Raw genomic sequence first — 14,044 nt, forward strand, 5'->3', positions numbered from 1 at the left:
GTAATGCATCTATAGTCAAAGCCTAGATTCTACCTTTCTCTGTAAGATTTTCTCATCTCTATTTTTAGGAGTTTTTACATCTTTCCATTACAAAAATGGTTTTGGCTGAATTATCTAGAGGAAGAGTATTTGTGAATATTATAAAGAGAATACACTTACTTTATTCCTTCTGTGACTGAATGGTACTTGGTATTTATGCTGTAGTCATTTTGAGCCTTTAAAGAGTTACTTGAAGAGATACAAGCTGGATGTTACACGTGTAACTGAGCATCAAGTCTGCTAAACGTGTTGCCTTGCAGTTTGGGGCTGCTGCGTTGATCAGAAGTTCTGATAGTGGCAGCAAGTCTATAAACATTAAACTTTTGTGAGCTGGTCCTTAGCTATTATTGTGTCTCATTAATGTGAATAGGTATCATTAATGATTTATTCCAACTGTCTTTAATAATTAGTAGCTAGAAGTAAAGATAAATGTCCTGGATTTATGTTCTCCAATCTCTGTGCTGTGTTATGTATATACATCTGTGAAGAATTATGTATCTTCCAGAAGAAAGTCATTTACTCCTTTAGTAGATAGATGGATGGATGGCCTGGATGGGTGGAGAGCTGGGACACATAGACAAGCGTGAAACCTCAACAGGATTTCTGACCTTCATGGGAGCTTAATTGCTCACCTCTCTAATGTGCAGGCTGTTGTCTCCTGTCACTGTCTGACAAATCCTGAACTATGTAGCTAGTGAGAAAATTTAATATTTTATAATTATTATCTGAAGTGTTTCTGCTGGTGTTGCCCCAAGGGAGCCTGTGAAGTTTGCTTCCTCCTCTGAAAATCCTCCCCCCTGCCACGATGCAGTTTTCATCTTTCTTCTGTTTCTTTGTACGTTTCAAAATGTAAGAGAAGAGGAAACCTTTCCCTCAGCTTGAATGGAGATTTTATCAGGGCCTTTGAGTCATTTCGACTCATCCCTGAATTTGGCTCGCTATGCCCACTCTGCAATTTGAAGAAAGTCTTGCCAAACAACAGGGTGTGGAGAATGTCACACATACAGAGTATGTTCAGAGTTTTCTGCACATGGTTTTCTGTTTGTGCTCTTGGCCAGAATTATGTGGAACAGCCTCAGATGATCACTGAACCCTTCAGGGTAATCCGAATTGTGCAAAAGTAGTTTGCTGCTTAACCTCAGTCAGGGTTTACAGCTGGGAAGGAGGAAGAGATTATTTTGAAACCTAAACTGATACTTTTGATACCATTAATGAAGACTTGATTCCACTTTTCTGTTATTTGTTTTTTATTTTTATTTTTTAAATCTTTTTTTTTTTTATTGCTTTCCCCCTAATATATAGTGAGGGGTGCTTTTATTTATGACTTTTACTGCTTGCAAATGGTCAATATTCATGTAATTCTGTTTATGTCTACTGCCTGCATGTCTTTTACTTCCCTTTCTTCTTCCTCTTCTATTTTTGCCTTTGCTACAATCAGAATGAGTATTTTATTCCAATAAAAATCCTTAATAGCTAAATAGGAAACAAAACTTGAAGCTGACTAATTTATACTCCATGCCCTAGGGGGAAATGGGTTTTAGAAAGTATACATATCAAATGATTTCCTGTTACTTGTCTTCTTAGTAGATCTCTGTGAACTCTGTGCAAGTCTGAAGGCATTTGCCAGATAACAAATGTTCTGATTTTTTTCCAATTTAGAAGCATCCAAGATTTTCCACCAGTAAGTGGAAAGAATGGGGTTAAACACATGCCCTGAAATAGAGTTGGATGCTTGTTAATCTCTATTAATCTGCTATTCCTATAATCAAACACATGTGGGATTGTTTAATTTATTAAATTGTTAAATTGTTAATAGCTGAGGTTGTCTTGCATTGCATTGTATGAAACAATGTATTATATCATTTGAAAAAATACATAAACAATCGCACTGCGTTATTTCAGATGCCATCCCACCAAGCTATTACAGCCTTTACTTCCGAATCGTGAGATTTGATGTCTCAGCGATGGAGAAGAATGCCTCCAACTTGGTGAAGGCCGAGTTCAGGGTCTTCCGCCTGCAGAACTCAAAGGCGCGGGTCTCGGAGCAGCGGATAGAGCTGTACCAGGTAAGGCTCTGGCTATTACTGCCTTCTTTCAAAGGTAGCTTTTTTGCCATGACTGTGCTAGAAAGAACTTCATTCAAAATCATATGAAGCTGAAATACACATACTTTTCTAGAAAGTGCGCTTCAGGACTCTATCATTCTGCATATAGTGACAGAGGAGGCATATGGAAGCTTCGTGTTGATGATTTGCTGTAAGTGACAGAACAAGGCACCAAGCAAGGAGTTCTGAGGGTCTCTCTCTCCCAACACCTGATCTGCACTGTAGGTTACATAGAAGAAATCAAATTGCTGTCTCTGGCCTGTGTTCAGGATAAGCCTATTAACTGTTCCTTGCAGAAATGTCATCGTTAATAACTGAGTTTCAAGTCATTGCAGTTTCAGAACTCAAAGCAAGTCAGTGGAAAATTCCTTCATTTAGGAAAGAGGAAGAAAATGACCCAGTGACTGTTTTACTCTGGGGTGTTGATAAGATTTTTTCTTTTTTTTCTGTTTTCAAATTGCACCCTGCACTTCAACCAGTGACATGAGATGATTTATAAACTTGGTCAGATGGTATTGTCACTGAAGAAGCAAATTCAGTCTTGCATAGAAGCCATCACAACCCCACAAAACATCCTCTGTGTGTGAACAAGCTCAAGCAGAGGCTCCTCTACCTAGGTAATGAGTCAGCTTGCACACATGCTAAACCAATTAAGGTCAACTGCATAGAGTCTGTGCATATGTTTGTGGAACTATTTTCTAGAGCATATTTCGTGTAAAACATAGTTCATCTCACCAACAAAACCAACAGCAAAAAAGGAATCAACTCCCTGCAGTTTTATACTGGCTAAAACTGACAGTTGTTCTACCAACATGGGATTTGCTCAGCTGAAAACCCTGCTAGGGAAGAAGTCATCGTGTTAAATAAAGTGTGTTGAACCCTTCTTTGGCTCTGTTTTTGCTGCCCTCATTTGCTGCACCTGAGCACAGCCACGAGTTTGCAGCACAGTAAAGCCTGGGTCTGATCCTGTGGGTGCAAATTTGAGTTAGTTATTTCCCTCACTTTCAAAGTTCACATTTTTCTGCCTGGTCTGCTCAAGTGTGAACAAAGCTTGTAGCAGATGCAATTTCTGCATAAGCCAGCCTTAGAGACTGATAGCAGGAAAAGATGCACTAGATTTTTAAAACATGATTTAAACAGGAGAGAAATGTGATTCCCCATTGAATGGGGTTAGGTCTGCAGGTGGTCACCAGGTGCTTGCTGTCAAGACTGCAACCTGGCTGTGTGCCTTTCCAAGAAAAGACTGGCAGAAAAATTGACTAAATAACATGTCACTTGTTAAAAGAGAAAGCTAACAGAAATCTTTGAAAGTCAGTGGTGTCCTTGGTGTGTAAGAGCCACACAAAATTATGCTTCATGTCCCCATGCTGTTGCCACACCAACCTGTCAAAATGATCATATGTTCTGACTTGACCTCACTATTCAGACATCCTAAATGGAGGTGATGGCATCCCTGTGCTTTCTGAGAGCTATTAATCAGTTACCTGGAAGGAATACAGTTGAGATTACCTGAGCTCAGCTCATTGCACCTCTATGTTTGAGGAATGCAGGATGCAAAAAGTTCAGCAGAGGTAGGGAAGAAAGGGCCTTTACTTGGCTGGGAATTCGGATTGTGACAAAAAACAGCTGGTGCTCATTTGAGAGAGGCTGACTCCAGCAAGTCTGTGCCCATGGAAATGGCTGACACCTGCACCTAGGGCAGGTACCTCGGTCTTGTAGATAAATATATAGCTGGTGAGTAAGGCAGTCTTTTTTTTTTTTTTTTTTTTGAGGCTGGGTGGGACATACTGATTGAAGTGTTGGGTGAGTAATGAGGTGCTGGTTATTGTAGGATTAGAGCTTTTCTATAACCAAGAATTAGGCTTGCCAGAGGCGGTGAGCTGTGAGTGTGTTTGTGCCAGGTGTATGCTAGGCATGATACTTGTTCCTTCTCCTGCAGAGAAACAAGCTGTTCCTGGAGCATTTCCCTGTAGAGAATGTATCAAAATGATGACAGCTGCCTGCTAGTGCTTCTCTCTTCTTTACTCCTTATAAGCTCCTCTTGTCTTTTCCTTCCTCTACTCCTCCACCCCTACTCTGCCCTTTGGTCATATTTACCGCTTCTTGCAGTCTTTTATGCAGTGCTCCCCAAAAGCTTGTATGCAGGTATTACCTTAGCTCTACGATGACTGGTCTGTACTGCCTGGGTTTCTTATCATTGGCTCTGCTGCAGGAATATCGGAATCCCTAAATACTCCTACGCTTAATCTCCATCACAGTGTTTGAGACTGCACAGTGTTCAACAACAAGCAAATAGAAGGAGAAGTTGGAGAGGAGGGCGTGTAGTAGGACAATGCTATTGAAGCATCCTAAAACTAAAAATGTCACCTTTAGAGAGTAAAACAAGGAGCTGAAAGTAGGGAAGGATGACTAGGAGGCATTGGGGCCATGGTACTGCTAGAGGAGCTTCAGGGTTGTGTAGTGATAGGGATGTCAAACAGCGGGGGAAGAAACAAACGTGAGGGGTAAGAGAGAATGAGGAAGATGTGCATTTAATTGGAAGTGGAAGAGGCAAATATATTCTGTAGGGGCTGGAAAGTTTCACAGGTATATTTGCTTGAAGCTTGGAAAGCCATGCATAGAGAGAGAGCCTCACAAAAGAGATTGCTGGTAGGTTTGGCAAATATATCTGCTCCTCCTCCTCCATGCATAAGCACTGCTTCCTGTCTTGTGAGATAGTGCTGGGCTTGCCAGGGCTGTTGTGCCCAGAAGCAACAATGTTTTTTTGTTTTTTTTTTTTTTTTTTTTTTCTTCCCTCTCTCTTTCTTTCTTTCCTCCCACCAAGTTTCGGGTTGCCTACTGTTCTAAGTGTTTTGCTTTGCCGAGGAGATCTTCTTGATGAGGGTTTTTCAAATTCCTTTCATACCTGTAGTTTCAGGGAATGGTTGTTGCTGCGTCTTCTCCTCTTTCTCAGTCAAGCAGGAAGAGAGGGGCAAAAGTCTCCTGGGGAGAGGAAAAGCTCTCTTGCTGTGATTCAGTGGGAAAGAGGGCACCCCTGACCACAGGCAGGTCTAGAGCAATCCACTTTTGTCCAGTGGCAGTTTAGTAGCAGCGTACACACCAGTGATGCAGAAAGGACAATACTGCTGTGAAGGACTATTTTAGGAACAGTGAGACAGACATGTAGGGAACATAGAAAAAACAAGCAAGCAGAATATAAATATTTTGTTTCTCCTCCTGATTCTTTCTTTGTGTGGTCCCCTGACCTTACAGATCTACGATCTACCCTTAAAATGAGAAAGAAATGCAAGACTGCACCTTTTCAGCTAATCTTTCCTCCGGCTCCACTTGGCTCATTTTTCCAAACCACATCAGAGAAGGACGCAGTGTTTTGCTGCAGCCCTTGTTTGCACTGACTCCAGGAAGGCAGTCTGGGGCTGCTTGGCATGGTGACCCAGAGCCGTGGCCCCTTGTGCCTAGCCCCAGAGCAGGAACAGCAGGATCCTGTACCCACCCGCAGTGGCAAGGTCAGAACAGAGAGGATGCTGATACATTTGTTTTGGGAGCAAGTGGTTGTTTATCCACTGGCCAAGCCAGCTGCACCTGGGCAGTAGGTCCTGGAGATGAATTTTTCTGGAGGTGCCCTGGACACATCCTGCCACTCAGGTTCATGGACCCTGCTGAGCTGGGCAGCTCCCCGGCCACATGTTCATGGTTCTTCTGTGGTGTTTGCAGGCTTTGAAGTCTAAACTGGTTTCTCAGGTAGCCTCACTGATGGCAGGGGAGTGTATGCAGGGAATTAATGGGACTGAAGTTAAGTCCCTTTGCAAAGTCCCATGCAGTGCTGGTTTTCCTCTGTTCAACTCATGCCTCTGCTCTCAGGATGCTTGGCAAGGCTCAGAGCACGGTGAAACGTGCTGCATCTCGCTGCCTGCTTTCAAATAGTCTTCTGGAGCCGGGGGGGAGTGGTAATCCCTGAGAGCAGAAACAGTTTCTTTAATGTCTTTTTTCACCCAAAATACTTCTCTGAGTATTTGAGGATTAGTCGGTCACGTCTGTGCGTTCCTGTGCAGATGGGAAATGCAGTACACATATTAAGTAGTTTTAAGATAGGAAAAAAAAAATAAAGCTCATAGAAGTGGGAGCTAAGCTTCTTTCATAACGCTGGTATAAAATCTTCTGTCTTTTCTTGGCTCTAGTTAAGTGAAGCCATAAAGAATTAAGTTATTTAAAGGCACTATCTTTTCTGTTATTTCTTCTGCCTGAAAGTGAGGGTTAATCCACTCATGGTGCTGCTCAGCTAGCAGCATGTTGGAGAGTGGGAAGCTGGAGGGAAGGAGGGGAAGCAGCATAGCCTCAGGGGCAGCCAGTGCTCTCCTATGCTTCTCCACTGTATTATGGTTTCGTGATGCGCTTCTTAATGTGCACCAAGACTTCAGAAAATATTAAGGGGATAGAGTACTCTTGGGGGAGGGAGAAAGAGTAATATTAAATAAAAAAAGCTTTAGCATCCTCCAGTGGCCCTTGCTATGTTTTTAAAGATTTATGCCAAATGCAGGCTTTATTGGAATTTGATCAGATAAAGCTTGGTTGTTATGGGAATGTCTTTGTTCATCAGTTTTCTTGCCTGCTTTGAAGACTTCATCACATCTTTTTATTATTAAGGTGCTTCTGTATTTATAAATAGAGTCCCTGCACCCTTCAGAAAAAAAGCTTGCCTTTTATGAATAAGCATTCCAAAAAATAAATAGCACCATAGCAAAGCTGGACAAGTGAAAACCCTCGCGGGGCAAAAAGTAGTTGTTCAGGGAGCATTGTGGTATTGTTTTTGAGGTAGTTTTATTATGTACAGACGGTCAAACAATAACAAGTAATAATTGCTTCCTATGGAAGCAGTGCCATGTTTTCGTAACACATCATAAAGCATCACAAAAATGCAGCTAAAGCACGGGATTTTAGCATTGTTGTTATCTGATTATCTGCGCATGTGGGTAGCTTGTGGTTGGTGGATGAAGGGATGTACTGCATGAAGTGTCCAAGCAAATAAATGTACAACACCAGGCTAAAGCCCGGGGGGACACTGTGTTATGACAAGCAAGCAAGTGGGAGCAGACCTTTGGTCTTTCTATGTTGGGGATGGTCCCATCCATGCCAAGGGCTCCTGTGGCACTCACATGGGGTCTAGGAAGAAGTGAATACCCTCCACACAGTGTCTAACCTGTTTTCTTTAAGGATCTCTCTCCTTGCTTGGAGGTATAAGAAGGAAGATGCTGTGGAACATATTACCCCACTATGAGTCAGATTTAAATTTAAACCACAATCAGTCTTTCAAATGCTTTCAGTTCAGACAGTGTTTTGTCTTGTTTTTCAGTTAGGAAATATGTTTAAAGTGAGCTGCTATAGATTTGGGCCAGATCTCAGCAGTGCAAATCTGAGGCAATTTACACTGGCTGCAGTAGAGCTACTCTAGATTGATCTAAGTATAATCAAGAGCAGAGGGGCCCTGCTTGCTATTTCCCCCCCCTCCCCCCCCCCCCCCAAAAAAAAAAAAAGTGCTGTCTCTAGTGCCATGGAACAAAATCCCAGGAAGCAGGGTTTGTGGCACTCAGCTGGCATGGGACGCCTGTGCTACACACATCACCTGGGGCATTTGATTCCAATTGACTGCTGTTGCTGCAACCCACAACTGAAGTATTTGGGTCCCACAATTTATGTATTGCTGTCCTGAAACAAAATTCTTGCAATATGAAAGGTTATGGTTAAATGGCAAATGTGCAGTGCTCTTTGTTGTGCCAAACTCAGTGTATACTGTGGATCTAATAACTTTTGGCTCTACCAGTCCTCCCTGGCCCCCCACCAACTGAAGACCAGAGGATCAGAGGAAATTGACTTGCAGCATATTTCAGTCAAATTGCTGCTTTCTCTTTGTTACAGAATCCTTTTTTTTTTTTCTTGTTGTTCTGAGTAGTGTATCCCCTACAAAATACTCTACAATGTCTCAAATGTAGCAAGTACTTTTGGCAAATAATCTGAGCATGATTGAAAGGAAGTATTTACTGGTGCATCATATTCTTTGCCATTTGAGACTTATCTTGGATGCAGCCAGCTCTTGCCAGAACAGAGTAGTTACTGAAGACAACTTGAAGTATGTAATACCCCATTAGCTACTGGCATGAGCTGGTGCATACTCCCAACTTGACCTAACAGTAGTGTAGGGCGCTGAGCTGATAGATTTATTACAGTTTGTGGTGTGTGTATATTATGGGGAAAGTAGGAATGTAGGACACAGGTCAGAGATAAGCCTCTGAATTTGGGTTCTTGCTCTTTGGGTTGCAATCTGGCAGGGAAACCAGATTCATGTTAGGCTGAGACACGCACAAGTTTGAACCAAACACTGCAGCTTGATAGTTACTGGGCTGGTGAATATCATATTGGTGCTAAGAGGCCCATTGTAGGTAAGGTGCTGAGGAAAGCTGGGGAGCTTTGTTGTCAGACAGTTCACCTGAGGGCTAGCTAGTGAACAGAAATGGCTGCAAGAAATGAGAAAGGGCAACTCTTGGGTCAGGAAAAAAGAAAACGGTGCTATAGAGCCTTTTCCAACTTAAGAGCAAATGACATGCCCACAGCAAAGAGACCCCAGAAACAATTCCATATCACTCATGTGATGAGACAGCAAAAGGACTCTGGGCTTCCTTATGCCCTGCTTCCTTGTCCAGTAATGAAGAAAAGCTGTGGAGGAGACGTAAAGGAAAATAATGTGCAGCTTTGTAGGAGAGAAGCCTGTATGAAGAATAGATGAGGGGAGAAAATGGAGAATGGAAGTGGTTTGGATGGAAGTTTCTGGTGGGAAGAGAAAATTATAAGAATGATGGAAGAAGAACAAGGCAAGAAGAAGGGAAGAAAGAAGAGTGACTTGTGAAAGAAGACAGCATCTTAGAAAAAACAGTAAGTCCAAATATTAAAGCAGCAGATGAACTTTAACGCAAAAATTTTGTGATGAAATGCATATGAACATGAAGTATAGCTATCAGAGACAGGACAGATGAAGGGGTTGGAAGACCTGAGCTTAGAAGGGAGATGAACACAGGAGTACCCTGCAAGGACGTAGGGAACTTGGCTAGGAGACAGGAGAACCCTCTCTGTTTTTGTTGACTTTGGCTCCTCTTTGTTGATATTTTAATAAAACATAAAGTGCCTTTGGCAAGTTAAAGCTAAATGCTAGATAAGTTTACAGGATTTCTTGTTTTGCTTTATTTTATGTAAAATCTTTTTTTAGGAGCTGTCTTAAAATCTTCTAAACAGCAGGAAATTGCAGTCAATATTTCAAAATCTTCCAGAAGAAGGACCCCAGACCCTCCGTTCTTGTTTATCACTTACACAACACAGAGTCTCCCTGCCTGCTTAAATGTAAATCAAGCAGAGCAGCCGCAGGGGGCCCCAGCAAGCACTGCAGATATATCTTTGGCAATGGGAGGAAGGCCCTGCTTGGGGAACGAATGGAGAGGAAATCCCTTCTCAGACTCCATCCTCTTCCATGAGGCTCATTCCCTCACCACAGTGATGCAATTAGTCAGCCACAGTGAATCCCTGACATACATCATTTCCCTTCCTTTTCTGACCTGCTTTAGCTGCTCATCTCTTTACCCCCTTGCACTTCACCTTCTTTTACCTTTAAGCGAGTAGCAGCTGACACTGTAAGGGAATCCTGCTGCAGCTGTAGTTTATCCAGATATAAAAGGGATTGGGTTATGTGTGCAATATGTTCTTTTTATTTGCAAGTTTGCATGAAGAACGTGTCTGGCAAGTTCTGAGCAGATGGATCGTAGAGCTATGGCTTTATTTTATTTTATTTTTTTTTTTTTTTGACTCTGGCAAGTACTCCATACCTTTGTATTTTGGCAGGAACTCTGCATCTCATATACTAGTCTCTAAAGACTCTGCCCTCGTTTTGAGCCTGATTTGGAGACCTTTGCAAGTAATGGAAAGGCTTCCACTGATAAGCATGGGGGCTGTAAACCCCTTTTAGCTGCATCACACTGAAGGCAGAATCTGAATTACTCTTCTGCAAAAGCGGTTATGAAAATAGTGTAAGTTTACATCGAATTTTTGAAAAAAAAATACACAGTTGGTTTCTTGCACTAGTGATGAGAAGAAAAAAACTAAGATTATGATAGCTGGTAGATTCCCAATTAACTGGCAAAATGTGTTATATGGAGGTTTTGGTGCTTTACAACATATGTTTCCACATATGAGTAAGAAACTGGATAGGGAGATTGTAGTGGTTTGCAGTAGAATTAAAGGTTTGCTTATCCTGGTGTCCAAGACCTTGAACTCAACAAGGGAGTGAGAAAGGACTGAGAATTAGCATTGCCATTTTTTTAACTTTAAGCTTCACAAGGGGCTGGATGAAGTCCATGAGAGCTGTCTGAGGAGACCTTTGAAATCTGGACTGAGGCAGCAAATTATTCTTTCAGCAGAGTGAATAGTATGTAAGAATTTGGAAACCACAAGCAGCTGCATATGCAGACCTTGGGAATCCAGTCATCATGCTGCACGGGATTAGGCTGGAGTCCCCTGCAGTATTCTGCTAGTCCAGAAGAGATTATTTTAGATGGCAGTTTTCAGCCACGATGTTCTGCATAACAGAATTTATCTCTGCTCTGATGTTAACCATCATTAGCACATCATTTACCACTGGATCTCATTGTTTGGACTTATTTACTTTGAGCTCACAAGTACATGTCAGGTTATTTCCATTATTGTAAAAGGCCCTTGAAGTTCCAATGGAAACCAGGGATAATGATGATAAGTAAGAGAAAGATTAGTGAGTCTGCCAAGATGTTGTAATACAAGAACATCACAGAAGTCTGAAATGACAGGAGAGAAGGGAAGGAAGGAAGTTATCAGGGAGCCAACGGCATCTGGAGGGAGGAGATCAGACAGTCCAGAATAAATTGGGAGGAAAACCAGATTAATAGCAGGTTTTTACAAGATAATACCCTCTTTACTGTTCCTTGGTGATGGCAGATCTCATGCTGTCTGACATCTGTGACCACCCAAAGTACCAGGGCAACATAGCAGACACAATAGATATTTTTAAGTGACATACAATCTTATTATTGTTTTGAAAGTTCATCAACTTGTTTTAAGAAACCAGAAGTCACCAAAAATATTTTCAAACAGTTGCTGAATGTAATTCTCAAACCTAGCTATAAAATGCCCTTGCTGCTGATGCTTGACCTTTGATTTGTGTGTAGGGTTTTCTTGCCTGCAGCGGGTATATGCAATTGATGTATCAGTCTGTGTATCATCACAGCTGGATCACATTCATCTTTGCTTGTTTGCTTGGTTTCGGTGAGGTGATGAATTTATTAGTCAAAACTGTTCCACTATAAATTATACTTAATTGTAATTTTCCTATTCTTTTGCATCTGCTTGTGGTAGTTATGGGGGAATAGGAGTAGCTACTGGCCAGGCCATCAAACTTGAAATAAACTAAGCAAGTTGCTGTTGTGGAGTTATTTGAAAGAACCAGCTTGTGTTTCTGTTGAACTTTTTCCTTTTATGTGTGTAATGAGTCATGAAGACAGGCTCCTCTGGTGTCTGTTCTGAGCAGTTATTGTTTAAAACACATACACTAATGTGCTCATTGAGTTATCCCCTACTTTAGCTCTGTATATAAATGAGAACAGGAGTAGGCAAAGGAAAATCTGAGCAAAGTGATTGCTTTTCTATTAACGGAGTCCTGGGTTTTGGAGGTTTTCTGGTTTTGAACTGATGTAATTACACTGACACCAAACACTGGTACTCTGCTGAGATCAGCCTCTGATATGCCTCATTTTTAAAGAAGCCATGTTTCTATGAATTTTAAAAACATTCTGCTTTGTTTGTTATCATGAATTATAGTGTTCTCAGTATACTTTGCAGTTTATAAAATACAGCCTAAGACAATCCCTGTCCTTATTTATATACTCAGAACTGTGTGATAGGAGGATAAATGTATGCATATGAGTAAACAGTTTTTATCCTCCAGTATTTTAGTGAAGATTTCAGCTACATGATACTTTTTTATTTTTAGTGTATCAGTTTATGCTCTCCAGTTGGTTGAAAAACAAGCAGAGCAGTTGGCAGAAGTACTGTAGATGTCACTCTTTTTTGGAAACATGTTTGTGATTCTTCTGCAGCCAGTTCATGACAAAATTAAGCCATTTCACCACTGAATCGCTGGTCATGGTGATTTGGGATATGTTTCCAAGGTAGCATCCGGGTCCAGCCTCCTCTAACAAATGAGGAGGATTGCCGATAAATCCTTGCCAGCAGATCAGAGTCTCCCTTTGAGGACTGGGCAGAACAGCCCAGAACCAATGCAGAGCAAAAGATTTCAGTGGGATTTATAAAATACCAGAAATCTGGCAGGTCTCACATGAGGGTGGCATGTAAAGGCTGTCATCACTGAGATCTCCAACAGGGCTTCCTAAACATGTCCCTGTACAAGTAAGAGCAATACTTTGTATCTGTCTGGCTACTTCATAAAACCTTTCCTGCGATTACGTGCATTTTTCATATAGTCACTATTTTCTTTGTGCTGCTGGCAGTAGCTGCATGTATTTGATATCTTGAGATCCTTCATGGGGATTCGTAAGATATTTTTTTCCTTTTTTTTTTTTTTTTTTTTTTTAAATGGTCAGTATAGAAATATTCTGTGTTCAGTTTTGGGGCCCCTCACTACAAGAAGGACACTGAGGTGCTGGAGCATGCTCAAAGAAGGGCAACAAAGCTGGTGAAGGGTCTAGAAAACAAGTCTTATGAGGAGCAGCTGAGGGAACTGGGATGAAGGCTCAGGGGAGACCTTATTGTACTTTACAATTACCTTAAAAGAAGTTGTAGTGAGGTAGGCATTGGGCTCTTCTCCCAAGCACCAAATGATAGGACAAGGGGAAATGGTCTCACGTTGTGCCAGGGGAGGTTCAGGTTAGGAGAAACTTTTTTACTGAAAGGGTTGTACAGAATTGGAATGGGCTGCCCAGGGAAGTGGTTGAGTTACCATTCCTTGAGGTCTTCAGGAAACATGTAGATGTAGAACTTAGTGGTGTGGTTGGATTTGCCAGTACTGGGTAAAAGGTTGGACTAGATGATTTAGAGGTCTTTTCCAACCTGAATGAAAAAAAAAAAGGCAAGGGGAAGGTTAGCAGTGCACATAGAATGACAGCTAGAAGGCAAGGCTCAAGTATGCACACTACTGTGTCAAGTAGAGATTGATGAAGAGTTTTGACTAAGTATATGCTTTCATGTGAAAGGGAGGAATTATGTACAAAAAGAGGGTAGATAAAAACAAATTGTTTTTAAAATTTACAGCAGTGCTACTGAATGAAAATTATTCTGCGTACTGGGCTAGAAGTCTGCTGGATAACCTTTTTGTTACCTATCTATCTATTCAGCTAATCCTCGCATAATGTGATTGTATGTTCTTTAATAGAAAAGGCAATGTTCCTTAATACCTTTGAAGGGGACTAAATGAAGATATATATGTGGCAGAACATCCCTATGTCTAGAAGCTTGAGAGATTTTGTCCAACCTGAATTTTCAGATTGTTAGTCTTGAGCTTTCACTCATGCACATGTGAAGGTGTGCATGCTTGTACCTACATGCATGCAGTTTTTGTGCATTGTCAGCTACTTGTGCATGCGCTGAAAACTGAGGGGGGTAAGGTGGTATGTGTGAAAATCTCTTAATCATGCAAGTGATTGAATTTGTCACTTCTACATGTGGGTAAAGATGCACAATACTCCCCCAACCCCCAGAAACCTGAACAATCCAGGTCATGATCCACAGACATATCAAACTTCTGCCTCTTTAAGAGGGAGTGTTTGGATGAGGTGCTAGAAGGAAATGAGTAAAGATTGAACTAAAAGTTTAATTCT

The 14,044-nt window shown here is 41.5% G+C and overlaps 1 protein-coding gene across 1 annotated transcript in view; it reads left to right on the forward strand.

The window, feature by feature from the left end:
• Nucleotides 1-14,044, forward strand: part of TGFB2 (transforming growth factor beta 2) — a gene marked incomplete at its 5' end in the record, with an annotated part of 72,993 nt that overhangs the window by 43,953 nt on the left and 14,996 nt on the right. Inside the window, one exon of the mRNA XM_084514995.1 lies at nt 1,942-2,105. Within this exon, the coding sequence (XP_084371121.1) occupies nt 1,942-2,105 (164 nt within the window). The remainder of the gene's footprint in view (nt 1-1,941; nt 2,106-14,044) is intronic.

The sequence above is a fragment of the Aythya ferina genome, assembly GCF_964211825.1.
Source record: "Aythya ferina genome assembly, chromosome: 3".
NCBI lineage: Eukaryota > Metazoa > Chordata > Aves > Anseriformes > Anatidae > Aythya > Aythya ferina.